Source organism: Schistocerca serialis, chromosome 3 (assembly GCF_023864345.2).
Source record: "Schistocerca serialis cubense isolate TAMUIC-IGC-003099 chromosome 3, iqSchSeri2.2, whole genome shotgun sequence".
NCBI classification, from domain to species: domain Eukaryota; kingdom Metazoa; phylum Arthropoda; class Insecta; order Orthoptera; family Acrididae; genus Schistocerca; species Schistocerca serialis.
In genome coordinates, this window is record NC_064640.1 from 785,927,669 (window position 1) to 785,955,603 (window position 27,935).

General features: G+C 42.5%; 1 protein-coding gene across 2 annotated transcripts in view; it reads right to left on the bottom strand.

The window, feature by feature from the left end:
- The window catches only part of LOC126469584 (glutamate receptor ionotropic, kainate 5-like), a 228,937-nt gene that overhangs the window by 53,722 nt on the left and 147,280 nt on the right, over positions 1 to 27,935 (bottom strand). For both annotated transcript variants that reach the window (XM_050096700.1, XM_050096699.1), the window contains one exon: positions 13,178 to 13,395. In XM_050096700.1, coding sequence (XP_049952657.1) covers positions 13,178 to 13,395 — 218 coding nt within the window. The remainder of the gene's footprint in view (positions 1 to 13,177; positions 13,396 to 27,935) is intronic.

Genomic DNA, 27,935 nt, shown 5'->3' on the forward strand with positions numbered 1-27,935 from the left:
TGCAGGACCTGACCACCATTTTGCAGGACAATGCTTAAGCATGTACAGTGCAAGCTGTTACTGATTTATTTGACTGATGGGGCTGCTGAGTGCTGTACCATCTACTGCACTCCCCTGACTTAAGCCCTCGTTCAGCTCGATTTCTAAACTGAAGGAAACACTTCACGGCATTCGCTTCAGAACTGCTACAAATTCGTCAGGCAATAGACCTCTCCGCTCGAACTGTCAATACAACTGACACTGCTAAGAGTATCCTACGACCTTCACATCGCTTGCAAAGGGTTATACACAATGCTGGTGACTACTTTGAAGGCCAGTAAAACTTTGAAACACGTATCTATTTTATACGAGCTGTAGATAAATAGTTGTCACTATTAAAGTTCCAACCCTCGTATAAACTAGTATTTCTTCTCCAGAAAACAAACTGCAGAACTATCTTAGGACCACATGCGCGATAACTTATATACATGAGCTCCTCGCCAGGCCATGAAGGCCCAGTCGATGCATCCGTGTCATTCTCTGCCTGGCGGAGTCACACAGATGCGGTTGGTGGTCATGTGGTCACCACAACACCTCCCGGCCATGTTGCCGGCCTTCCAGACCGTGCTGCCGCTACTACACCGTCAAATAGGGCATCAATTGGCTTCACAAAGCTGAGTGCTCTCTGTACCAGACCTCCCACCAAGGGAAAATCCTTGGCAGTGCCGTGAATCAGACCCGTGTCCTCCAAATGGCAGCCATCTATACGGACCACTCAGCTACAGAGGCGAACGCAAACTTTAATAGGTAATGGTCAAAGTCTGCTCAACACACAGTGTCTCCTTTGCGTATCCAGAAGAAAGAATTTATTCTATATCTCTGCCAGAAAGACTGTCACGTCTTGTAGTTATACGAAGTTCTTCTTTGGATTCTCGTATTTACTGTCACTAGAATGTTCCATATTCTTAACACTAGCAACAAAATTGCTGGGAAGGTATTGTATCCTACACTTATCTACTTAAGATGAACAGACCGCAAAACTGTCTCCATCGCTGTTTGGTAACTCATATAATTTATTTCAGGTATAAATAATTAAAATTATAGACATATAAACCTTCTTAACAGGCCTTGAAAGCCTGACGGTACCGACGGTCGCTGTCATCCTCGGCCCTTAGGCACCACTGGATGCGGATACAGAGCGGCATGTGATCAGCACACCGCTCTCCCGGTCGTTGTCAGTTTTCGTGACTGGTGCCACTTCTCACTCAAGTAACTCCTCAATTGGCCTCACAAGGGCGGAGTGTAGCCCGCTTGCCAACAACACTCGGCAGACAGCAGACCCGAACGGTTACCCATCCAAGTGCTAGACAGGGCCGACAGTGCTTAACTTCGGTGATCTGACGGGAACCGGCGTTACCACTGCATCAAGCCCGTTGGCGTAGACATATAGAGCATAGCTTTATAACCAATTACCGGTCCTGATGACCAGCAACGTGTGTACACACACACAAATCATCAGTATTTACACTACTGGTCATCAAAATTGCTACACCAAGAAGAAATGCAGATGATAAACGGGTATTCATTGGACACATATACTATACTAGAACTGACATGTGATGACATTTTCACGCAATTTGGGTACATAGATCCTGAGAAATCAGTACCCAGAACAACCACCTCTGGCCATAATAACGGTCTTGATACGCCTAGGCATTGAGTCAAACAGAGCTTGGATGGCGTTACAGGTACAGCTGCCCACGCAGCTTCAACACGATACCGCAGTTCATCAAGAGTAGTGACTGGCGTATTGTGACGAGCCAGTTGCTCGGCCACCATTGACCAGACGTTTTCAATTAGTGAGAGTTCTGGAGAATGTGCTGGCCAGGGCAGCAGTCGAACATTTTCTGTATCCAGAAAGGCCCGTAATGGACCTGCAACATGCGGTCGTGCATTATCCTGCTGAAATGTAGGGTTTCGCAGGGATCGAATGAAGGGTAGAGCCACGGGTCGTAACAAATCTGAAATGTAACGTCCACTGTTCAAAGTGCCGTCAATGCGAACAAGAGGTGACCGAGACGTGTAACCAATGGCACCCCATACCATCACGCCGGGTGATACGCCAGTATGGCGATGACGAATACAGGCTTCCAATGTGCGTTCACCGCGATGTCGCCAAACACGGATGCGACCATCATGATGCTGTAAACAGAACCTGGATTCATCCGAAAAAATGACGTTTTGCCATTCGTGCACCCACATTCGTCGTTGAGTACACCATCGCAGGCACTCCTGCCTGTGATGCAGCGTCAAGGGTAACCGTACTGTTCGTACAGATGGTTGTCGTCTTGCAAACGTCCCCATTTGTTGACTCTGGGATCGAGACGTGGCTGCACGATCCGTTACAGCCATGAGGATAAGATGCCTGTCATCTCGACTACTAGTGATAGGAGGCCGTTGAGATCCAGCACGGCGTTCCGTATTACCCTCCTAAACCCACCGATTCCATATTCTGCTAACAGTCATTGGAACTCGACCAACGCGAGCAGCAATGTCGCGATACGATAAACCGCAATCGCGATAGGCTACAATCCGACCTTTATCAAAGTCGGAAACGTGATGGTACGAATTTCTCCTCCTTACACGAGGCATCACAACAACGTTTCACCAGGCAACGCCGGTCAACAGCTGTTTGTGTATGAGAACTCGGTTGGAAACTTTCCTCATGAGAGCACGTTGTAGGTGTCGCCACCGGCGCCAACCTTGTTTTAATGCTCTGAAAAGCTAATCATTTGCATATCACAGAATCTTCTTCCTGTCGGTTAAATTTCGCGTCTGTAGCACATCATCTTCGTGGTGTAGCAATTTTAATGGCCAGTAGTGTACATTATTTCTCCGGAAGATATTTTAGACGCAACAGCAATCTGTCTTCGTAATTGTAACGCAGGAATGTGGTTTAGCACAGCAATATAACAATCAACCGCTAAATATTGTTGCTTTTTTCAATTTTTGCTCATGATTATTCACACTCGTAGCAAAAACTTTCAGGAAAGGTCATGGTCACAACACTATTAATCACGTAATCTTCTGGTCATATCTTCTAACTGTGATTCGACTTGCAATCCAGCTACACTATGTTGTGTGTGTGTTGCGACGCGGATACGCTAGGGCGATGGGGATGGGACGCGGGTCCAGAAACGACATGGAACATGCATAGTGCTACTATGCACACAAGGAACGCATACTTAGCGGAATATATTTATTAAAGTATCAGCCCCGATGTCTTTAAAAATGTGAGGTGCCACTCCCAAATCCGACGACCATATGAATGAATGTAATAATATAACCCCTACCCCGAGCACGAAGGGCTGTCATAATGTATGGGTGTCTTTGATATCTTCTGAAGAGCAACTAAGACGTTTATTTTGATAAAACACACAATTTATACTTAGGGGCACAGTCCAGCACTTACACACTGTCTATAGTAGTAGGAAGCGTTTCAGAATGCATTATTTTATACGAACATACATCGACAGCATAAGTTTACATTTTCGAATTCCACATTATATTTAAAAATACGGATAGATAGATAATATTTTTCATTAGACTCACACAAGTCAAACACAGGCTAATCGATGATTCGTATAAGAAACATCTAGATAAAGACCCAATATGGCAGAACTTTCAGTCGTACCCTTGGAGTGTGGATGTAATTATATACTGTTGAGTGTGTGCTGCGACTTGGATACCACCAAGGCCAGGGGTAGGGTGGACGTAATTTTTTTTTTCTGGGTGTCTGGTGTAACCCAAATCGCATATTAATGGAAGAAATTCATTTTAAATACACCCAGGCCACTTTATAGGAGGAGGGTAATTGTTTAAGTAATAATAACAATATATGACGGTAAAATGTTAAACAGAGAATGGCGACAGGAGGTGCTGACTCGTCAGAATATACATACACATCAGGTAATCAGGACCATAAAAAAGCTATGCTCTTTATGTCTACAATTTTAATCATTTAACCTGGATATCAATTACATGAGCTCCCAAACAACGATGATGACAGTTATACTGTTTATTCATAGTAAGCAAATCAGTATGGGATGCTTTATCTTCCCAGAAGTTTTTTTTTGGTAATGTGAAGAATATGGAAAATTCTAGTGACAGTAAATACCAGAATCCAAAGAACAGCTATGCAGCTCTATAGGACCTGACTCATGCTGGCAGAGATGTAGAACAAAATACACTCCTGGAAATTGAAATAAGAACACCGTGAATTCATTGTCCCAGGAAGGGGAAACTTTATTGACACATTCCTGGGGTCAGATACATCACATGATCACACTGACAGAACCACAGGCACATAGACACAGGCAACAGAGCATGCACAATGTCGGCACTAGTACACTGTATATCCACCTTTGGCAGCAATGCAGGCTGCTATTCTCCCATGGAGACGATCGTAGAGATGCTGGATGTAGTCCTGTGGAACGGCTTGCCATGCCATTTCCACCTGGCGCCTCAGTTGGACCAGCGTTCGTGCTGGACGTGCAGACCGCGTGAGACGACGCTTCATCCAGTCCCAAACATGCTCAATGGGGGACAGATCCGGAGATCTTGCTGGCCAGGGTAGTTGACTTACACCTTCTAGAGCACGTTGGGTGGCACGGGATACATGCGGACGTGCATTGTCCTGTTGGAACAGCAAGTTCCCTTGCCGGTCTAGGAATGGTAGAACGATGGGTTCGATGACGGTTTGGATGTACCGTGCACTATTCAGTGTCCCCTCGACGATCACCAGTGGTGTACGGCCAGTGTAGGAGATCGCTCCCCACACCATGATGCCGGGTGTTGGCCCTGTGTGCCTCGGTCGTATGCAGTCCTGATTGTGGCGCTCACCTGCACGGCGCCAAACACGCATACGACCATCATTGGCACCAAGGCAGAAGCGACTCTCATCGCTGAAGACGACACGTCTCCATTCGTCCCTCCATTCACGCCTGTCGCAACACCACTGGAGGCGGGCTGCACGGTGTTGGGGCGTGAGCGGAAGACGGGCTAACGGTGTGCGGGACCGTAGCCCAGCTTCATGGAGACGGTTGCGAATGGTCCTCGCCGATACACCAGGAGCAACAGTGTCCCTAATTTGCTGGGAAGTGGCGGTGCGGTCCCCTACGGCACTGCGTAGGATCCTACGGTCTTGGCGTGCATCCGTGCGTCGCTGCGGTCCGGTCCCAGGTCGACGGGCACGTGCACCTTCCGCCGACCATTGGCGACAACATCGATGTACTGTGGAGACCTCACGCACCACGTGTTGAGCAATTCGGCGGTACGTCCACCCGGCCTCCCGCATGCCCACTATACGCTCTCGCTCAAAGTCCGTCAACTGCACATACGGTTCACGTCCACGCTGTCGCGGCATGCTACCAGTGTTAAAGACTGCGATGGAGCTCCGTATGCCACGGCAAACTGGCTGACACTGACGGCGGCGGTGCACAAATGCTGCGCAGCTAGCGCCATTCGACGGCCAACACCGCGGTTCCTGGTGTGTCCGCTGTGCCGTGCGTGTGATCATTGCTTGTACAGCCCTCTCGCAGTGTCCGGAGCAAGTATGGTGGGTCTGACACACCGGTGTCAATGTGTTCTTTTTTCCATTTCCAGGAGTGTATAACTTTCTCATACATAAAGGAGGCAACGTGTGTTTAGCAGTCTTAGACCGTTAGCTAGTAAATTTTCCGTACACGCAATCCTAAGATCGTTCTGCAATTTGTCTGTAGGCGATGTAATACTATCTCATACGTTGTTGACGACGTGATCACGACGTCTTCTCTGGTGAGAACTTCTAAAATTAGAATACATATAACATGTATGTTTAAGCTGGATTTGTACATGTGTACATTAATGGATTAACCGGCGAGATGCAATATCATACCTCTACACTCTACTTAAAAAGACAATCAGGACCTATGAATTACTATACACTGTATGCCAATTGTTTCAACATTGATATTGATTACACAAATAGTATTCTGCCAAGAGACAGTCTACAGTATGACTGTCGGTATCACTGTGCCGTGCTGTCGGGTTACTGTCTGTTCGTCATAAGCACATCAGTATGGTGTGAATATGTATTACAAGAATGTTGTTTTAACGGAGCAGTTGATAATGGCGAAAGGATGTAGCTGTCTATTCATCTAATCGTTTCGTCATCCAAGCTAATGGTGTCAGATACAAGCTACATAATCAAGACTGGGTAACGTGATTGTTATTTGCAGTTACTGCAGCTGTCAAACGCACAACCTTCACCCGATATTTTTGCTAGTGTGTTAAGAATATGGAAAAATCTATTGACAGCAATTCAAATAATACAAAGGTGAGTTCTGGCTGTCTTACTGGTAAAGATGTAGTTTCTAGGCGCATCAGTCTGGGACCGCGCGACCGCTACGGTCGCAGGTTCGAATCCTGCCTCGGGCGTGGATGTGTGTGTTGTCCTTAGGTGAGTTAGGTTTAAGTAGTTGTAAGTGCTAGGGGACTGATGACCTCAGATGTTAAGTCCCATAGTGCTCAGAGCCATTTGAACCGTTTGTAGAGCAAATTATGCATTCCTGATACGTAAGGGAGACAATGTTTGTCTAGTATGTTTAGACTATTACCTATTGTATTTTCGCATATATAGTCATGATGTCATTGTGCAATTATTAGTTTACTGGGGAAGTAATACGAGCTAAAAATGTTGATCACGCAATCATGACACCTTTTTACTGTTAAGACCCCCAAAATTAGATCACGTAAGTATTACATTTCTACCTGGATGTATTCATGTTTCGGAAGACAGTAGTTTTAATGGGTTATTTGGTTATGGCAGGATGCAATTTCTAACCTCAATACGCTATTTAGAAAAAGACAGCCAGAACATATAATGATTTATAAAACTACGCACTGTATGCCTACAGTTAAGTGGAAATCAATTACACAAAACAGCGATATTGGCAGCTGTTCTGTAGCCGATCTATTGACGGAACTTTCGTCTGCCCCGTTACTTCCTGTAGAACCAAGGCCGGGAAACATACTTTATTATGTATTCGCAGCTATGTCTCTAAGAAACACAGCCTTCCCAGCTGTGTTGCGGTCGTGGTGTTTTTTTTTTTTTTAGTATTTGTTTGAACTGAAGGTCTCTTAAAAGATGATCATGTGATCATGAAGTCTCTTCCTACAGTACCATGTGCCGCACACAAAAGCGGAACTAGAGAGAGGAAAGCGTATATCTGTATGAATACTAATTTCTCAGGCGCTGCAGTCATGGACTGTGCGGCTGGTGCCGGCGGAGGTTCGAGTCCTCCCTCGGGCATGGGTGTATGTGTTTGTCCTTAGGATAATTTAGTTTAAGTAGTGTGTAAGCTTAGGGTCTGGTGACCTTAGCAGTTAAGTCCCATAACATTTCAGACACATTTGATTTGAACTAATTTCTCTTGTCTTGCACTGGCTGTGAATATTGGTTCTGTATAGTGTTGACCGAAGCTAACGATAACGAGCCAGTATTACGTTACTGAATCAGGGAGAAGTTTTCTAAGTTAGTAAGGGTGTGTTACAGCAAATCCACAAGCAACAAAAGATTCACTGCTGCGAAGTGTAGCCAGTAACCTTATAAAACCACGTTATGGGAATTGATCATCAGCCTGGACTCATTCCAGGTTGGATCATCAGAAGTAGGATATAATCATTACACACCCTACCTTGAACGTATTGTCCCTTAACAAAAAATCAGCAGTGTCTTTTAAGAGGAAAAAGTTGCATGTAAGTGCTACTCTGAGATGAAGAGTTGGTTGGTTGCTTGTGGGGAAGGGACCAAACAGCGAGGTCATCCGTCCCATCGGATTAGGGAACGATGGGGAAGGAAGTCGGCCGTGCGCTTTCAAAGGAACCATCCCGGCATTTGCCTGAAGCGATTTAGGGAAATCACGAAGAACCTAAATCAGGATGGCCGAACGCGGGTTTGAACCGTCGTCCTCCCGAATGCGATGGCATGTAAGGATTATGCGCATTTTCCAAATGAGTTGTCGCATTTACCGCCTTGAAAGAGAACGGAAAAAAGATTTAGTAATATCCTATCTAAAGACGTCTCCTATCAGCAAAGTCAGGCTCCGAAAATGAATCTGATATTAGTTAATCCGTGCTTTGCTATCAACGGTAGTCTGGTAGACGGGACGTTGTCGGAACTGTAGTGATACATTAGAACCAGGTGAGAGGCGGATTCGTGGTAAAATCTTATCGTCCAACACTTCACACCTGATGACGTTATTACATCGGCTACATGTAGAGGTGTTTTTGCTACTAAATAGTTCATTTTAGTTAATATCACTGTATGTTTAAATCCAGCAACTCACAGACGTGCTCAACGACAGAAATGCGCCTTGTAACAAAAATTAATTTTAGAACGTTTTCTGAAGGTTATCCTCATTGCGCTGCCGCTGTGGCCGAGCGGTTCTAAGCGCTTCAGTCCGGAACCATCCGGCTGCTACGGTCGCAGGTTCGAATCCTGACTTGGGCATGGATGTGTGTGATGTCCTTAGGTTAGTTAGGTTTAAGTAGTTCTAACTCAGATGTGAAGTCCCATAGTGCTTAGAGCCATTTGAACCATTTTGAATGCTCATACTGCATTCGGAGAGCCCGCTTTCTAAGTGCGAGGGCTCCTCTATCTGGAGGCCATCTTAAGAGGCTGTGCAAGTTATCTGACGAAGCAGCAGCTCATCTTCTGTTCTGTCAAATGGTCACAGAGAAGCCTCTGGATTATAGAATGGAGATTCGCATATGTTGCGGGCAGGAATTCTGCACCGTTAAATAGACGGACACGCAGGCTGGTGATTCCCTCCATTTATCAGTTTGCGTAGGACATTTTCCCATAGTTGCCGTCACCCAGTGTCCGCATGTTGAGGTGTCAGTGCCTCTTCCCCCGGGCTAGCCGTTTCATTTACATAGAGAGTGCCGTTGCGACACCAAGTCTGACCTAGCTGGAGCCTCGCGGGGCCTTTGGAATCTGCTGTTTGTTCTCAGGCATGTGCAGCCCGTATTCTTCCAACAGTCTGTGTGTGTGTGTGTGTGTGTGTGTGTGTGTGTGTGTGTGTGTGTGTGTGTGTGTGTGTGTGTGTTGCTGTTGTTGTTGTTGTTGTTCACAATAATTCGATCCCTTTGGTATTAGCTAAGTTGCAATTGACTCTTTAGAGAATCGTCTTATTGACAAATGGTGGGCAAACTTTGCAGCTCTCTAAGATTGCATTTTGTCGTGCAGAAAAATAGGTGTCGTGACCTGTGTGTTAGATTAGATTAATTATTCATTCGATAGACCCACAAAAGAGTGGATCCTCCTGGGTGTGGAACATATCGGATAAACACATTACAAAAATGTAATTAGAAAAACTGGAGTTTCATTAATTTTAGTGATCCTCAGTCAATAAACAGTACAATTATGTACATGAATTAAACTTCTAACATTTACAGGTTTAATACTTACATCTGCTATCATTAAATCCATCATTCACACAGTAGGTAGTTACTTGGCTGTTACAACCAAGTATTGTCAAAAATTAAAGTATAATAAATATTCATTAAAATGGTCTACTGCACTTGTTGAGAAATTCATGGATGGAATAGGAGTTGACCACCAAAAATTCTTTTAAGTTATGTTTAAATTGTGCCTCGTCTGAAACTAAACTCTTAATGGTTGCTGGTAACTTATTGAAAATACGCTTTGCGGAATACTGGACTCCTTTTTGGGCGGGAGTAAGTGATTTTAAATCTTTATGTATATTGTTCTTATTCCTAGTACTGATACTGTGTACTAAGCAGTTAGTTGGAAAAAGAGATGTATTATTTACAACAAATTTCATTAAAGAATAAATATACTGAGAAGCTGTGGTTAGATTGCCCAGTTCTTTGAATAGGTTTCGACATGATGTTCTTGGATGTACACTACACATTACTCTTCTTATATGCTTCTGTACTCTAAAACTTTCTTTCTCGGTCTGTGGAGTTACCCCAAAATATACCATATGACGTAAAGGAATGAAAATAAGCAAAATATGCCAGATTCTTTATATATACCGACTCAAGTTTCCCAGTTATACAAGAGACAAATTGAGGAAAATACGTAAAACTGTGGAAAATACGTGAAAATCTGAGAAACTGTAAAAAGACATAAAATTGAGGAAAATATAGAATAATGAGAGCACTTACATATCTGAGTGTGGCCTCTGCTGGTGTCTCGAATGACGAAAATCACGTAGTATTAGATTGTTATTAACAGACAGTCATAGCCTATAACTCAAGTGATGTGACAGTATAGCAACATTAATTTGTTATTAATAAATAGACACAGCCTGTTACCTCAGCCTATGCTGTCCATCTCCAAAGTGAGCTCCACACATTCAAGTGCCCCAGTTATGGAAAATGAAGATGAGTGGGGCAGGAGGGCGATTTTTGAATCTTATTGGTCCAGGGGGGAGGGGGGGGGGATGGGATTGGAGATGAGGGTGTGGAGGGGTGTAGATGACCTAGACTATTGGTGGTTCCCCAGGGAGAGGTGGCAGGGAGGGGGGGGGGTGGAGGGTGTAATTCAGAAGTCAGCTAAATGGGTAACCTGCCACTGGATGTGTAACCTGACACCGGACGTGATAAGCTCATTATCCCGGCCAGCAACCGCCCTGCTATCCCCCTGTCCCTTTAAGTTGCGTGCTTTTAAATCCCATTAATTTGGGATACATGTCCCATTAAATGTAGAATCTGCACTAATATCCTACTTTTGTGAGCCAGTTTGCCTCTGGAGAGGACACAATGAAATGAGGACACATATACTAACCGAGTCAATAAATGCATCCAGACCATAGGTGGTGCAATGTCATACTGACAGATGGGCTCATATAGCCAATCTCTGTGTAAATTTGACTCGATTTTGTAATCAGTGAAGCGACGTCACATACCACCTCAAAGTGTGAAATACGAGGGGCATTTGAAAAGTTCGTGCAAAAATAAAAACTACTTACGTATTTGGAGTAAACCTTTTTTTTATTTTTCCACATAGTCTCCTTTTAGAGTTATACACTTCGTCCAATGCTGTTCTGTTTTGTTGATCCCTTCTGAATAATAGGAATTGTCCAAGTCTGCAGAATAGCTATTAGTTGCTGCAATTACCTCCTCGTTTGAATAAAATCTTTGTCCTGCCAGCCATTTCTTCAAATTGGGGAACAATTGGTAGTCCGATGGAGTCAAGTCTGGAGAATAGGGGGGGGGGGGGTGTGAAACGAGTTCAAATCCTATTTCCATTAATTTTGCGAGCACAACTGCTGAGGTTTGTGCTGGTGCATTGTCGTGATGGAAAAGGACTTTTTTGCGTTCCAATCGCCGGCGTTTTTCTTGCAGCTCGGTTGTCAAACGGTCCAGAAACGATGAATAATATGCACCTGTAGTAGTTTTACCCTTTTCCAGATAATCGATGAGGATTATCCCTTGTGAATCCCAAAAGACAGTCGCTATAACCTTTCCGGACGAAGGACTGGTCTTCATCTTTTTTGGTGCATATTCCCCCTTGGTAATCCATTGTTTAGATTGTTGTTTGGTCTCAGGAGTATTGTAATGTATCCATGTTTCATCCAAAGTGACGAAACGACGCTTTAAGTCCTGCGGATTCTTTCTGAACAGCTGCAAACCATCCTTGCAACACTTCACACGATTCCGTTTTTGGTCAAGCGTGAGCAGCCACGGAACCCATCTTGCAGATAGCTTTCTCAGGTCCAAATGTTTATGCAAAATATTATGTACCCATTTATTCGAGATGCGCACAACAGTAGCAATCTCACGCACCTTAACTCTTTTGTCATCCATCACCATATCATGGATTTTACCAATGATTTCTGGAGTCGTAACCTCCACAGGGCGTCCAGATCGTTCAGCATCACTTGCGCCCATCACTGGCCACTCCGAAAATTTTGAAACCACTTATAAACTGTTCTAATCGAAGGTGCAGAGTCACCGTAATGTTTATCAAGCTCGTCTTTAGTCTCCTGAGGCGTTTTGCCTTTCATAAAGTAATGTTTAATCATCACACGAAATTCTTCTTCGTCCATTTTTTGACAATCACTCGACTTCCTTGACTCAAACGAATGCCAAATATAAAGAAATAGACCAATATGGCTGAAACATGGTGTGCGTTCTTTCCAAAGATGCTACTAACTAAACATGAACTCGATACTCGCCGGTCGCGTCATCTCTCGGACTTTTCAAACGCCCCTCGCAGCATTTCGTTTCCTCCTCAGTTCAGGGTTCTTCACTGTTGCGTTGGACAGCGTATTATCTTCTGTAACAACATACTAAAAGGTGAAATAATATGCAAAGTTGAATGTTAAAAACTTATTGTTCAGAATTTTGAATAGATCTCAAACGCTTGACTTGACCAACACCTGTTCTACGTGTGATTACGTATCTGCGTAAAGCAAAGCATCAAATATTTTCTTTAATTTGCATATCTCTATTCATTAATGTCATTTGAAGTTATTTACCAGTGTAATTCCACACTTAGACACAAATCGTTCACTATACTGTAACGAAGTATAAGGGTAAAATCTGGCGATCATCCTCGAATCTCTTGTAGGCAACTCCTTAAAAAATTTGTCATACTAACAGCAGCCCTCAGTATACCTACTGTCACATGAAATTTGTTGCAAAAAATCAGTCACAATTTGAAAATAGTTCCAGCATTCATAAAGGTAAAATTAGGGCCAAAATTGACCTTCGTTATCCACAACTTAATCTCACTCCGGCACAGGAAAGAGCAAAGTATGCATCTACAAAATACCTGAACCGTCCCTCATAAAAAATCTGATGGAATACAACGAACTTCTAACCGCATAGCATATACACGTGAATGGATTTCAGTTATTAACCTTCACATAAATTAGCCCAATTATGCAAATGGTCAGGATGTAACTAATGTGTAATATTTGTAAAACTACCAAAACCTTCCACATCATAGTAAGTTGTCTCAAATATGGTCGTCAGAACAAACAAAAAACTAAGCTAACACTTTATTGTGGTTTGGTGGTTCTCCCTTAACTAAAGAGAACGAGTGCGTCCACTTCAGTGTCAGAAACATATAAGCATTTTCAAAAGAAAATATTTTGTCTTTAGTGACCAGCAATATACTCACATTAAAAACATTCAGCACCCCAGACTTGTGGGCCATGCCTAGGCGATATGTTCCAAGGTCCAGGAGGCTCTTGAAGTCCGTGAACGGGATGGACACTTTTATCACAGTAAGGAAAGCTATAAGGCCAGCTGAGTACGATGCCAGAATAATGACAGCTGTTATGTATGCAGTAAAATACAGAACACGGCAGGGTAAAGACTCAGGAGTAAGGTCATGACCTGAAAAATAATCAGATATAGTATTAATATTATAAGAAAATATACAAAAAGTATTACATCTATCGGGATTCCAGTAAAGAATTCAAGTTTCCGCTGCTAGTCGCTATTTCTGTCACATCGCTGCAGTCTCTGGCAGTGGTTGGAAGTCAAAAAAACCCATGATAGTGGGAGCTATACTCCACTTATTTTTGACATGACAAACAACACCCCTTGTATCCATCACATCACATGCCACTCATCTACTCCTAACCTCCCACTCCCTCTACCTCGCGCCACTCCATCCTATGTCAGCAAGGCATTGAAATTAAAATAGTCAGTCACAGCACATTATTTTAGCAGGCATTAAAAATAAGATACAATGTAGCCGCAGAGCAACCATCTTGGCTATCCTCTAAAGTATCTGAACGACCTGAAATTTTTATCATTTGCGCCACATTCAAAAGTATTTATCCAAAAAATTATGTTAATAGTCAGCAACAGACACATGTGCACATGCACAAAATATTTATGCCACGAATCTGCAGGTTAAACAGCAGTATCGAGCATTTAAACTTTGATTTCTGTACCATACATGTCTAAGACACAATGGAACCTCAAATTAATTATTATCTACAACTAAATTTTTCTGTGATGCTTGCCGAGTCACACAATGTTGTTTCTCAGTTTAAAATGTCTGTAAGTTATGTAAGCAGTACAAAAAATGCTTTGTTTATTTCAAATGTCAAAGTGCTATTTCCATATCTAACTTGTTCTATGATGCTTGTCAAGTTCTTTGCGCACACACACACACACACACACACACACACACACACACACACATCCATCAAACTGGTGCCTAAAACGTGATTTAAGTGTCGCAACGCTATTTTAATGCCTAAACACATGCCGTTAAAAAATAACATCCTATACATGCAGGTACACTTTATGTTTGGGCCTAATGTTGGCAAAATACTAAAACAAACCTGACAGAGCTTATATCTCAAGAAAACACATTTCAACATCTAGATTGTTCTATGATGTTTGTCAAGTGGTAAGGGTGTTTGCACTTCAGCCTGAGGAAACGTTATTGCTGATTCATAGAACGAACTGACATAACCAGCGTTTTCACTAGTTTTTCAATCTACTTCACCACAGCAAGCAGCATTTTAGGGGAAACGAAGATGATGCATCATGTAATATGCTAGAAAATACAGTCGACGTTATTAACAGCCTAATATTGCTTTTTATTTGCATTTGAACTTAACGTACTAGAGGTTATGTACAAACTGAAATTTTGATGAATGTTGCATTATTTCCATCACCAACATACCCAGGCTTGGTTCAATCAGCAACTTATCAAGAATCTGACTGAATGATGTAAGTTCATCATAAATACCCTCTCTTGGTTCAATCGGATACATAGCAATGACCCTGCTCAGAGGAGGAAGTTAATCATTATTTTTCTAAGCATTCCATTTCTCGATGTAAGACTTTGTTGTCTGCACGACTTCCCATACTGTAGTCAGTCTTTCAATATATTTTCCACAGCAATTGTAAACTTCAAGCTGTAATCGACGCTTCTCGACGTTCGTCTTCGATTGACATCGTTTCATTATCATCTGTATTATTGCTTATCGCTTTTGAAGCGAGCAAAGAAGCTAATCACCCCACCAGTTCATTTGGGTTATTCCCATTGCAGACGTCAAGCCCATTTTCGTTTTCTCCCATATCGATATGTGTATCATCATTTCTCAGTAATGATCCACTACTGTTATTAGATGCAGGCTTGGCGGTTTGTGTATATTTATAGCATCTGTTTGAATTTAATGTTTTGTAGAAGAGATAATTTTGCTTATCTACATCTACATAGGTACTCCACAAGTCACCACTAGTCATTTCCGTTCCTGTTCCACTTGCAAACAGAGTGGGGGGAAAAACGACAGTCTATATGCCTCCGTATCAGCACTAATTTCTCGTATCTTATCTTCGTGGTCCTTAAGCGCGATGTATGTTGGCGGCAGCAGAATCGTATGGCAGTCAGCTTCAAATGCCCGTTCTCTAAATTTTCTCAATAGTGTTGCTCGAAAAGAACGTCGCCTTCGTCCAGGGATTCCCGTTTGACTTTCTGAAGCATCTCCGTAACACTTACGTGTTGTTCGAACCTACCAGTAACCACCTCTGAATTGCTTCGATGTTTTCCTTCAATCCAACCTGGTATGGATTCCAAACACGCGAACAGTACTCAAGAATAGGTCACACCAGCGTCCTGTATGCGGTCTCCTTCATGGGTGAACCTCTGGTTCTAAAATTCTCCCTACCACAGTTCTCACATGCTCGTTCCATTTCATATCACTTTGCAACGTTATGCCCAGATATTTAAACGACTTGACTGTGTCAAGCAAGACACTAGTGAGAAAAGGACAATCTGAGTTTCGCAGGAACGATACTTTCTGAAACCATGCTGATTCGTGGAAATAAGCATTTGACCCAAGAAAATTCAATATATTCGAACTGAGAATATGTTCAAGGATTCTGCAGAAAACTGAAGTTAGGGATATTTGTCTGTAATTCTGCGGGTCCGTTCTTTTACTCAGTCTTAGATACTGGAGTCACTTGCGCTTTTTTCCAGTCGCTAAGAACATTGTGCTCGGCGAGAAACTGACAATAAATTCAGGCTAGGTAAGGGGTCAGTGCCAAAACTACTCATTGTAAGACCGAATTGGGATTCCACCCGGAACTGGTGATTTATTTGCATAGATCTTTCCACAGACACACGAATCTCTACTACCTTTGCATTTGTGCGCTCTCTTTTGACCGGGAGTGCAACAGACTTTGCTTCCTCAGCATCTTCCGAATTTCGTTATTAAACCATGGAGGACCTTTTCCATCGTCTATCCACTTAGTAGGCACATAACTCTCCAGACAACGATTCACAATCTGCTTAAACGTTGCCCATAATTCCTTTACATCCATGTTACTGGAGCTAAGCGATTAACTGTCTAAGTGAGGTGCGAACAACTGCTTATCTGCTCTGTCTAGCAGAAACACTCTCCTAGCCTTCTTGACTGATTTATTAACTTTCGTAATCATGGTCGCTGATCCCCGTTTCTATACTGACACTGTCGATAAGCTCCGGTCTATTTGTAGCTACAAGGTCTAAGATATTTCACTGCGTGTGGGATGCAGAGCTAGCTGCTCAAGACAGTTTTCAGAAAATGTGTTCAAAAGTATTTCGCACGACTGTCTGTCTCTTTAACCCCAATCCCCCCCCCACCCCCCACCCAGCAGTGAATCCATAGAAATTCCAGTCTATACTCAGTAGGTTAAAGTCCGCTCCATCTAGTACTGAGGGTGGCCGCGCGATTAGAGGCGCCATGTCACGAATTGCGCCGCCCCTGCCGCCGGAGGTTCGAGTCCTCCCTCGGGCATGGGTGTGTGTTGTTCTTAGTATAAGTTAGTTTGAATAGTTTGCAAGTCTAGGGACCGATGAGCTCAGCAGTGTTTGGTCCCGTAGCAATTCACACACATTTGAACATTTCTAGTACTGAATGATCTGGGTATTTACACGCTACTGACGGTAGACTTTCTTTGAATAACTCTAGAACTGTCACTGCGGAATCGGGTGGCCGGTAGAAACATCCAATTGCAATGAACACTACCCCTCATATGGCCTCTAATCGGTCTTTCCGATATGCGTTCCATTACTCGCCAAATATCTCAGAGCTTTCCACCTCGGGCTTCAGCCAGCTCTCGGCCCCAAGAATATCTTGAGCGCGAGAACTTTTCTGGAGGTCAGTAAATCAGGGAATTTTGTTGCGAAAACTTCGACAATTTACTGAAAAAATTTTGAAGGTCGAAGTGCCATTATTCTGAACGCTGTCTGACGTCCCTTGCTGCGTATCGACTGGCGAGTGCATTAGAGCACTTCAGACTACCGCCTAGCCTAAAAAGAAGTCTCATGTGCACTTCACAAGTACTCTGCCATCCGAGTGCCGGCTTCCTTTGTGTAGTGCACCCATGACCTATCAAGGGGAGTCCTACAAATCCCCGCACGATAACGCATGTCTAGGCATCTACAGTCAAGACCGTCATAGAGGCTTATGAGCATTGGTAGCCCTGAGAATTTCCTTTTGTCACTCTTCTTCAAAACTATCACGATTGTTATAATATTCATCTTCTTCTTCGTCTTCCTCTTCCCGATTTTCTTTTTTCATTAATATATTGTTTTCTTTCATTAATACAGTGTTTTCTTTGCTTGCGCCATCTCCTTTATCCTGGTCTGCCCTCTTTCGGATTTCCGTCTCTGACAAATGTGGCAGGATGTTCTGCGTCCAACATTGGGCTCAGCTGGAATAGTGTCTGAAATTGGCAATGTTGTAGTAGTATTTTTATTAAGCGACAGTAAGAGACTATATAAAATTGTATTTAATGTACTTTTGTGTTTTTATTCACTGTGTTCGTTATGGATGATACCAATCAATTACAAAATTAATTCATGTTAAAATATTCAATTACTTTACATTATGTAATATTTTCTTAGCTAATTAAACTGTAGAATTATGTGTAACCATAAATATCATTACCACTAGAATCCGGTTTCATCTTTCGACAGAATAGCACCATGAAATTTATTCAACATTTATTAGATGTCTTGCTCAGTGAAGAACCAGCTATTACCTGTTTTGCCACTTTGCTAAATGTTCATTTTGATGTTGTGCCTCTGTCTTCTTTTCATAATTTCTCTTGTTGCCTACTCAACGAAAATCGGGTTGTCATGGCCCAACGAATCACAATATAATCTCTCCAGGGGGTGCTTTCATTGATGTACCTGAATATCTGTTGGAATGCCAGTCCATTTTTCCTTAAGTACTATAACCAGAGAAGGTAGAGATTTTGCACCCTGGTTCTGGAGGAAGACGACATTCTAACTCATCCCAAAGGTTTTCCATTAGTTTCAGGTGGGGATTATCAGCAGGCTAGTCAATTTCAAGAATGTTGTTATCCACAAAACATTTCTCAGTGCGCAAATGTAGATGTCAGCAGGTATAACCACGACACCGACTAAGTAAGTTGAGACTTTTCAAGTAAGTTGCAACTTGTTCCAACAGTTTCCTCGTGTTACATAAAAGCTGTAACAACTTGCCCTACAACTGAAACAACCTTCCCCACAACTGTAACAGGCTGCCCAGCAACCATAACAAATTGCCCCCAGACTGTACCAATTGACCCCTCAAAACTGAAACAACCTGCCTCACAAGCGTAACAACTTTTCTGGTCACTGTAACAACATTCTTGCCGCACGAACCGCAATTGTAACAACTTTTGCCCCGCAATTGTAACAACTTTTGCCCCGAAATTGTAACAACTTTTGCCCCGCAATTGTAACAACTTTTGCCCCGCAATTGTAACAACTTTTGCCCCGCAATTGTAACAACTTTTGCCCCGCAATTGTAACAACTTTTGCCCCGCAATTGTAACAACTTTTGCCCCGCAATTGTAACAACTTTTGCCCCGCAATTGTTACAACTTTTGTCCCGAAACTGTAACCAACTCCTCTGAAACATGTCATACGTACATAAGGTAAGAAAGTTTTGGAAACTACTTCTCCACCATCTACTGATTCGGCAGAAAGACTCAAAACTACTCAGAAGTACGCCCAACTATCTGGGCAACTCAACAAGGTGGATGCTTAGGAAATTCTTCAGATTTTCGTACCTCATTCTAAATATATGAAGTGATGTGGAATGGGAATTACTCAGAATTTCTTATCTCACTCTTCTCCTAATTATTTCAGAGTTTCTTGCTGCATTTCCCTAAGTGAACCAAGACTGGATAGTTCCTGATTGAACTACGACTGGGTAAGGTTATGATATCGGAGAAACGTGCTTCAACGGCAACACTTCCCCAGAGGTTTTTGTTGCTAGTATAGACAATCGCCGTTTTCCGTATCAACAAAAAGTACTTTCTGATAGTAGGCGCTCTGACCATATGCATTCCAAGCATGTAGAGATGTACAGATGAATGGTGTGCTAGCTGAAAGTACGTTTTGCTAGTATAAGATGATGTCAGTGCCAGCGTCATGGAAATAACATTGTTTATTTTGGTAATTCACGTCTACAAGTGCACTTTAAACTGTGTTAGATCAGCAGTAACGCCCATACGTGCTCTGAAATGTTATACAACTAATTTTATGTATTTTGACGAATTTAATGCGTGGCATGAAGCTCTAGGTGTGGTCGTCGACCAATCTGTAATTTCTTTCAGATGTACCAATAAGTGAGTTGTGTGTATTTTAGTACGTAATACAGACAGTTTAGATGTCGAAATATTTAATTTGAAGATCCATTGGGCTTGCAAAGTGCGATGCAAGGATTAAACTTCGAGGACTAACAATCGCTGCTTAACCTATAAGTTTTATCTATAGTGCCAATATCCACGACCTGTATACAGGGTGTTACAAAAAGGTACGGCCAAACTTTCAGGAAACATTCCTCACACACAAAGAAAGAAAATATGTTATGCGGACATGTGTCCGGAAACGCTTACTTTCCATGTTGGAGCTCATTTTATTACTTCTCTTCAAATCACATTAATCATGGAATGGAAACACACAGCAACAGAACGTACCAGCGTGACTTCAAACACTTTGTTACAGGAAATGTCCAAAATGTCCTCCGTTAGCGAGGATACATGCATCCACCCTCCGCCGCATGGAATCCCTGATGCGCTGATGCAGTCCTGGAGAATGGCGTATTGTATCACAGCCGTCCACAATACGAGCACGAAGAGTCTCTACATTTGGTGCCGGGGTTGCGTAGATAAGAGCTTTCGAATGCCCCCATAAATGAAAGTCAAGCGGGTTGAGCGTGGAGGCCATGGAATTGGTCCGCCTCTACCAGTCCATCGGTCACCGAATCTGTTGTTGAGAAGCGTACGAACACTTCGACTGAAATGTGCAGGAGCTCCATCGTGCATGAACCACATGTTGTGTCGTACTTGTAAAGGCACATGTTCTAGCAGCACAGGTAGAGTATCCCGTATGAAATCATGATAACGTGCTCCACTGAGCGTAGGTGGAAGAACATGGGGCCCAATCTAGACATCACCAACAATGTCTGTCCAAACGTTCACAGAAAATCTGTGTTGATGACGTGATTGCACAATTGCGTGCGGATTCTCGTCAGCCCACACATGTTGAATGTGAAAATTTACAATTTGATCGCCTTGGAATGAAGCCTCATCTGTAAAGAGAACATTTGCACTGAAATGAGGATTGGCACATTGTTGGATGAACCATTCGCAGAATTGTACCCGTGGAGGCCAATCAGCTGCTGATAGTGCCTGCACACGCTGTACATGGTACGGAAACAACTGGTTCTCCCGTAGCACTCTCCATACAGTGGCGTGGTCAACGTTACCTTGTACAGCAGCAACTTCTCTGACGCTGACATTAGGGTTATCGTCAACTGCACGAAGAATTGCCTCGTCCATTGCAGGTGTCCTCGTCGTTCTAGGTCTTCCCCAGTCGCGAGTCGAAAGTCTTCCTGTCGGGACACCTTCGTTCTGGAAATCTGTCTCGATACGAACGTACCGCGCCACGGCTATTGACCCGTGCTAATCCATACATCAAATGGGCATCTGCCAACTCCGCATTTGTAAACATTGCACTGACAGCAAAACCACGTTCGTGATGAACACTAACCTGTTGATGCTACGTACTGATGTGCTTGATGCTAGTACTGTAGAGCAATGAGTCGCATGTCAACACAAGCACCGAAGTCAACATTACCTTCCTTCAATTGGACCAACTGGCGGTGAATCGAGGAAGTACAGTACATACTGACGAAACTAAAATGAGTTCTAACATCGAAATTAAGCGTTTCCGGACACATGTCCACATAACACCTTTTCTTTATTTGTGTGTGAGGAATGTTTCCTGAAAGTTTGGCCGTACCTTTTTATAACACCGTGTATATATATATATATATATATATATATATATATATATATATATATATATATATATTTTAAATCTTGCAGAATAATTACATTATGACAGTAGTGCCATGTGTGTTTCGTGCTCAAAGCCTTGAGCAGTGCCATGAGTGTTTCACGCTCAAGGCTTTCAGCACAAAACACACATGGAACTACTGTCATAATTCAATTATTCCATAACATCCTATTTCGGTGCAAAGTTTGCATTTTCATTTATGATCAGAGATCTGTAATTATATTCACGTAATACAATAATCAATTTGCATGTGTTTTATGCTCAAACTGGAAGTTGTTATGATCAATAATTTTCTTTGGCTGGCAAATATTATAGTTTCGAGATACTGTCTTTTCATCTCTGTGTTTAGTTATGTTCAGCTCTGTCTTGTTCCGGCACCGTCTTTGGTACCACCACTAGTCATTTCCTTTTCTGTTCCACTCGCAAACAGAGTAAAGGAAAAACGACTTACTCTTTGTAAAACCGAATTGGGATTCCACCCGGAACTGAAGACTTTCTTCTTTTAAAGTCTTCCGATTGCTTCTTTATTCCAGGGATACCTGATACTATATACGGGAGTCTGTGTGGCAGTCAAACTACGGTATATTTGTATGGACTCCTTGCATGAAGGATTTCTGACACTCGAAATTTAAAAGTTCAGCTTTTCCTTTGCAGTCTTCCGTTGCCACACAGTATTGGTTAAGAAGTGGCTGGACAGATGCCTTCGAGCAGCTTAGTGATTTTACGGAGGATCGGAATTTCTTCGGGTTCGCGCAAGATATTTTGCAAAGGTATGACGGTGGATATGAGCGTTTGGCGTCATTGGCCGGGAGGCCCTGTAAAGGGTAGGTCCGGCCATCTTGGTGCAGGTCTTATTACATTCGACGCCACATTGGGTGACCTGCGCGCCGGATGGGGATGAAATGATGATGAAGACAACACGACACCCAGTCCCTGAGCGGAGAAAATCCCCGACCCGGCCGGGAATAGAACCCGGGCCCGTGGGACGGCAATCCGTCAAGCTGACCACTCTGATATTGGGGCAGGCATGACGATGGTAGTTGTCCTATGATTCACATGAATCTTTCTACACACACAAGAATAAATCTCTGCTGACGGGGTGAGTGCTTCCTCAGTGTTTTCCGAATCCACGGTTGGTCTTTTTCGTCCTTAATCCACTTATTCGGCTCATACTTCTCCAGAGCCCGATTTGCAATCCATTTAAACTTTGTCCATAACTCTTCTACGCCCATCATACTGGAACTTGATTATGTCACTCATTATCTAAGTGGGATGCTAGTAACTGCTTATCTGCTCTTTTTGGCAAATGTACTCTCCTTGATACTCTTCTAGATTGATTTGTAACTTAGTAACCATCGTCACAATATCATGATAACTAGTGCCGTCGTATTACGAAAATTTACAGTTGGTGTTACAACTCAATAAAAAACTCGTCAAAACACCTTCTTCCTTCCTGCCTAAAATCGTGTTTTTTAGACAGTTCGTTTGTCTTTTGGCAGTGATTTTGCGTGCGTGCGTGTGTGTGTGTGTGTGTGTGTGTGTGTGTGTGTGTGTGTGTGTGTGTGTGTGTTTCATCCTATATTTGATAACAGTTACGAGTATTCAGTAGATGATTATAGAAAATACAGTCTGTAAAAGTCTTAGACACCCTTGACACGATAGTTCAGATTGGTAAATGATGCAGCATTCCTCAGACTTTTGTTTTGTCCACAACCTTTAGTACATATAGTTCAAATTCAAATAAAAAATGGTATTAGGCTGTTAGTACCACTCATTATATCTTCAAGTGTAATACATTATGCATAATTTTCTTTCCAGTGGAAATGCTGCTTGCTAGGGAGAGGCAACACTAAAAAAATCTTATAAAACTTATAGGTTGTGTCAGTTCGTTCTTCGAGCCACCAATAACAGACCATTAGACTAAAATTTCAATACCCTTACTGACGTACATTTACAATAGAACAATTTAGAGGTGTAAATATTTAATCTGATGTTGTGTTGTGCCTTATACCTTACGTAGACCTAGAAATGGAATAAATTGAATTATTCTAGTAGCTGGCATTAATTCAGACTTCCTGTTTGTTTGTGTGTTTGCCTGTTTCCCATTGTATTTTAACATGCTTTTTCTATATTTACAGGCTTGGTCACTTTAGTTTTATTACATCAGCTAAACTAAGCCTAAACGTGAAGTGTATCTTACCGTTTAGCAAGATATTTCTTATCCACTGGCTTTCTAGGCATGAAAATAGCTTTGGGGCACTTAATCTGTGAGCTCATAATCATGTTTTAGTTATGAATTTTTGCAGATACTTTAGCTGTGTAAAAGATGTTGTGATACTATGCAAGCACCTTAGAACAATTTAGATTTGGAAAATATTTAATTTGTTGGAAATAGCGTTGTGATACTTGACATAGACTTTGCATTTTTTTGTGTTGTGTGTGTGCGTGTGTGTATGTATGTTTCACTTATATATTTTGGAAGCGAAAACAATTTAGAATACAAATTTTATGTAATTTGTTGGATAAATACATTTTAACCTGGTTTTAAAAAAATCAGGTTGTTCGGATACTTTCGAGCACAGCCAAGATGGCTGCTCTGGGGTTACATTATGATTTTTTATTAATTCCTGCTAAAGTACTATGTTGTGATATAGTGTTTCGTTTCAATACTATACTGATATTGGCTGGAGAGGGGAGGTGGTGGGGAGACGGTGTGTGGGAGGGGCTGAGGAAGGCGGACATGGAGGATACGTTTGTGACATGTCACGTGACAGGTAAGGGGATCGTGGACTGTCACGTGATAGTTAAGGCTGCTGCCATCATGAATTTTTTTTAATTTCTGGCCACGATCAGTGACTGCAGTGACGCAGCAGCATCGCTGAATAGAGGCGGAAACGTGAAGTAATGCTGGAGTACCCCTAGATATACCAGTGCTCTTGTAACATCTTATACATTTTAAACGTGTACAGTGTGACGTCTACAATAGTATATCTACTGGCTGTTGGAATAATAGATTGATTTGAGAGTGAAAAGGAAATGCTTCAATTGATTGGAAATAACATCCAACCAGTTGCAAAATACAGGTTTATTAAACCTTGACCATGATTTCGACAATTTTAAAACTGTCTTCTTTAGAAGGTATTGTGCCTATTAACCCTACAAGATTGTGCGTGGAATAGACATTGTATAATTACAATAAGCAAAGTTACAGGAAATGTTTACAAACATCATTATAAGGGAAGCGGTCGTACTGATAATACCTCCCCCCCCCCCCCCCAAGTAATGATCTGAATGATCTACCTCATATTTCCCCCTCCACCTTTCTCTTTCCCCAATTTCCATTTCCGCGCGGGGTAGCCGGCTCGTTACGGTCCGCGCGGTCTGAGGCGCCTTGTCACGGTCCGCGCGGCTCCCCCCGTCGGAGGTTTGAGTCCTCCCTCGGGCATGGGTGTGTGTGCGTTGACCTTAGCGTAAGTTACTTGAAGTTAGATTAAGTAGTGTGTAAGCTTAGGGACCGATGGCTTCAGCAGTTTGGTCCCATAAAACCTTACCACAAATTTCCAAATTTCCAATTTGAATTTTTCTTTTAATACTTGTAGCTTCTCAGACATAGTGTCCTTTTACAGTATTTCTTCATGTCAAGGGTCAACTTGATAGTGAAGTATTGGACCACCTATACGTTGATAATTTTTCCTTGAAACGTTTCTGCTTTGACTCATGTTTGTTGCAGTTGCGTATTCACGAACAAGTGCTTCTCGTTCTTTTTTGCACATATTATAAAGAGTTTCCTCTGTTTATCTGAGCCTGCGGGCTCTTTACAAGCCAAAGTATAGTATTAATAGCACATTTTTTTACCTCCTCCCCACTTCTTTTTTTTTCAACTATTTAGTTAATATGTTTATTCTAGTAATGAAGATATGAACACACACGCTGCTCACTTCAGGTACGCGTACACAGAACGCGCAGAAGTGCCTCCCACTGGAGGCGACGTAAAGCAAGTGCCTCTACTCTTCAACCAGTCGGCGAGCTCTGTACGTGGCATACTCACGCTCTGTAGGATCCGATGCCACGCTTTATTTTTAAATGTCATATATATGCACAAGTACTTCAAGTGGCAAAATACATGTTGTTGGATCCATTGTCAAATGTTTGGTATTTGAAAAGTTTTAAGGCAAAACCCTACAGTAGTGACATATTACTTTTAAATCATTTTAAATGGTGGTTAAGTGGATGACACGCACATAGACAGAGTCAGACATCGGATACAGATAATATGTGATTCTACGTGAGTATGCTTCATTAAAAGTCATTTGCAAACATTCCCTGTAGTTTTGCTTATTGTAACGATACCATGTCGTTCCACACACAGCGTCGTAATATTTGTTAATAAGTTGAATACCTTCTGAAGGAGACAGCTTTAAAACTATCGAAACCAAGGTCAAGGTTTAATAAACCTGTATTTTGCAACTAGTTGGCTGTTATTTACAATCCGCTGAAGCTCTTGCATGCACAGTTGCTTTATCGCAGCCATGTTTAAAATCTTAAAAAGGAAACCTTTTTCATGTAATTGTCTGATACATATACATTTATACTGCCAAACTCACCTTACAGTTTGTGGCGTAGGGTGCTTTGTGTACCACTGTCACCACACCCCTTCCGCCTGACCACCACCATTGCTGTTCCAGTCACGAATGGGGTTCGTGATCTTTCTTATGAGCTCGACTTCTACACTTTTCTCTTCGTGATCTCTCCGTGAGATATATGTATGAGGAACCAATATGTTGGTTGAATCCTCCAAGAATGTACCATCTTGGAATTTTAAAGTAAAATACACCGTGGTGCATTACGCCTCTCTTGTATCGTCTGCCACTGGGGTCAGATGGACATACCCGTGACCCTCTTCCGCTCATTAGACGAATCCGTGACAAAATGCACTTCTCTTCTTTGAATCTTCTCTATTTCCCCTATTAATCCCAACTGGTAAAGGTTCCAGACCGCGGAATAATACTGGTTATGTATTCATACCAAGGTTCTGGTTTTAACTATAAGTTTTGACCTTGATCCAGCCACGTGCAGAAGGGTGCAGTTATAGCTGTAACTCTTAGTTTTGTATGCTTTTTCGTTAGGGCACTTTTTCACTTCACACATTTCACTGTTTTCGTAAAATGTCGCGTAGACTGCTGCCTCTGATGAGGTCTTTCACCGCCATAGCACATTCACAATGGTCGTTGCACTGAAATATCACATACTCTGTGCTCTCTCTGCGAGGGAACTATTTCTTTTGTAGAAGTACACTGGATATGGACTATCGCCTAAACGGAAGGTATCGTACCTCTTCCTGACGACCGAGCGAAGTGGTTCAATGATAATAGAGTGAACTCGTATTCAGGAGAATGTCAGTTTAAATATCCGTCCGGCTATCCAGGTTTAGATTTTCCGTGATATCCCTAAATAACTTAAAGCAAATGGCCGGGTTTTTCATTCCAAAAGACACGGTCGATTTTCTTCCCCGTCCTTCCTCAATTTGAGATACATCCGTAATGAACTCGCCGTTGACGGGAAGTTAAACGTCCTTCCTTTCCGTTGCTGATAGTTCATCTTTCGACACACCACGCGGACTGATAGACCGTGATGGGCTACACTTATGACCTTTCACTTGTCCCATATCTACTAACAGTCGCCTGCTTCCACTCTGAATTTGTCTCCCTCACACATACAGTATATTCTCACGTGTCACTGATATGTAGATCAGTTAGATCTAATCCAAGAATCACGAGAAGCTCTTGTATCAGCATTGTTCGGTAGATTCCTATGTCCTGAGGAAAAGTCTTCGCTGCATTTTGCCTAAGGTTCTGCTATTTGTCCTGCTGGATATTATGCAGACTATACATGCCCCCAGACGATACTATGGTTGTCAGAATGATTACATGACACGTTAAAAAGTCGTGAAAAAGGAAGCTAATACGTCATCTTTGACCAGGAGACCTCTTCTGGAATGTTCGGGGGCATGGTGCAAGTCGTCTTATTTGAGTCCACTTCAGTGACTTGTGCTTCGCTGTTATGAAATGATGATTACACACACAAATCTAGTCCCGAGCATAGGAAATATCCAACCTGGCCGGGAATCGAACCCGGAGCCCCTTGATAGAAACTCAGAAACGCCAACCACAAGACCACGATCAACCGACAATGTAAGCCATGATCTCCATAGAGAAAATGCTACAAATGGCTAAGTAGATGAATGAACAAATGACTGAATGACTTCCCTAGAGATGATGTGCCACACGCCTGTCCCGAAATACCTGAAATGGATCACTGGTAGGAGAAGTTTTTGCATCATGTGTCAGAGGTTTTCATCTAGATGCATATCATGTAAGGATAAGGACAATTCTTTGTCTGAACGTACATCACAGCAAGCATGAACACGGAGCGTAAGAATCCATTTTTCAGTCGGTGAATGAACTACATTTAGTGGTACTGTCTGTAATGACCTCATCGTCGACATAACGTTAAACCTCGCAGAATGCTCACCAAGCAATCCTCTATGCAG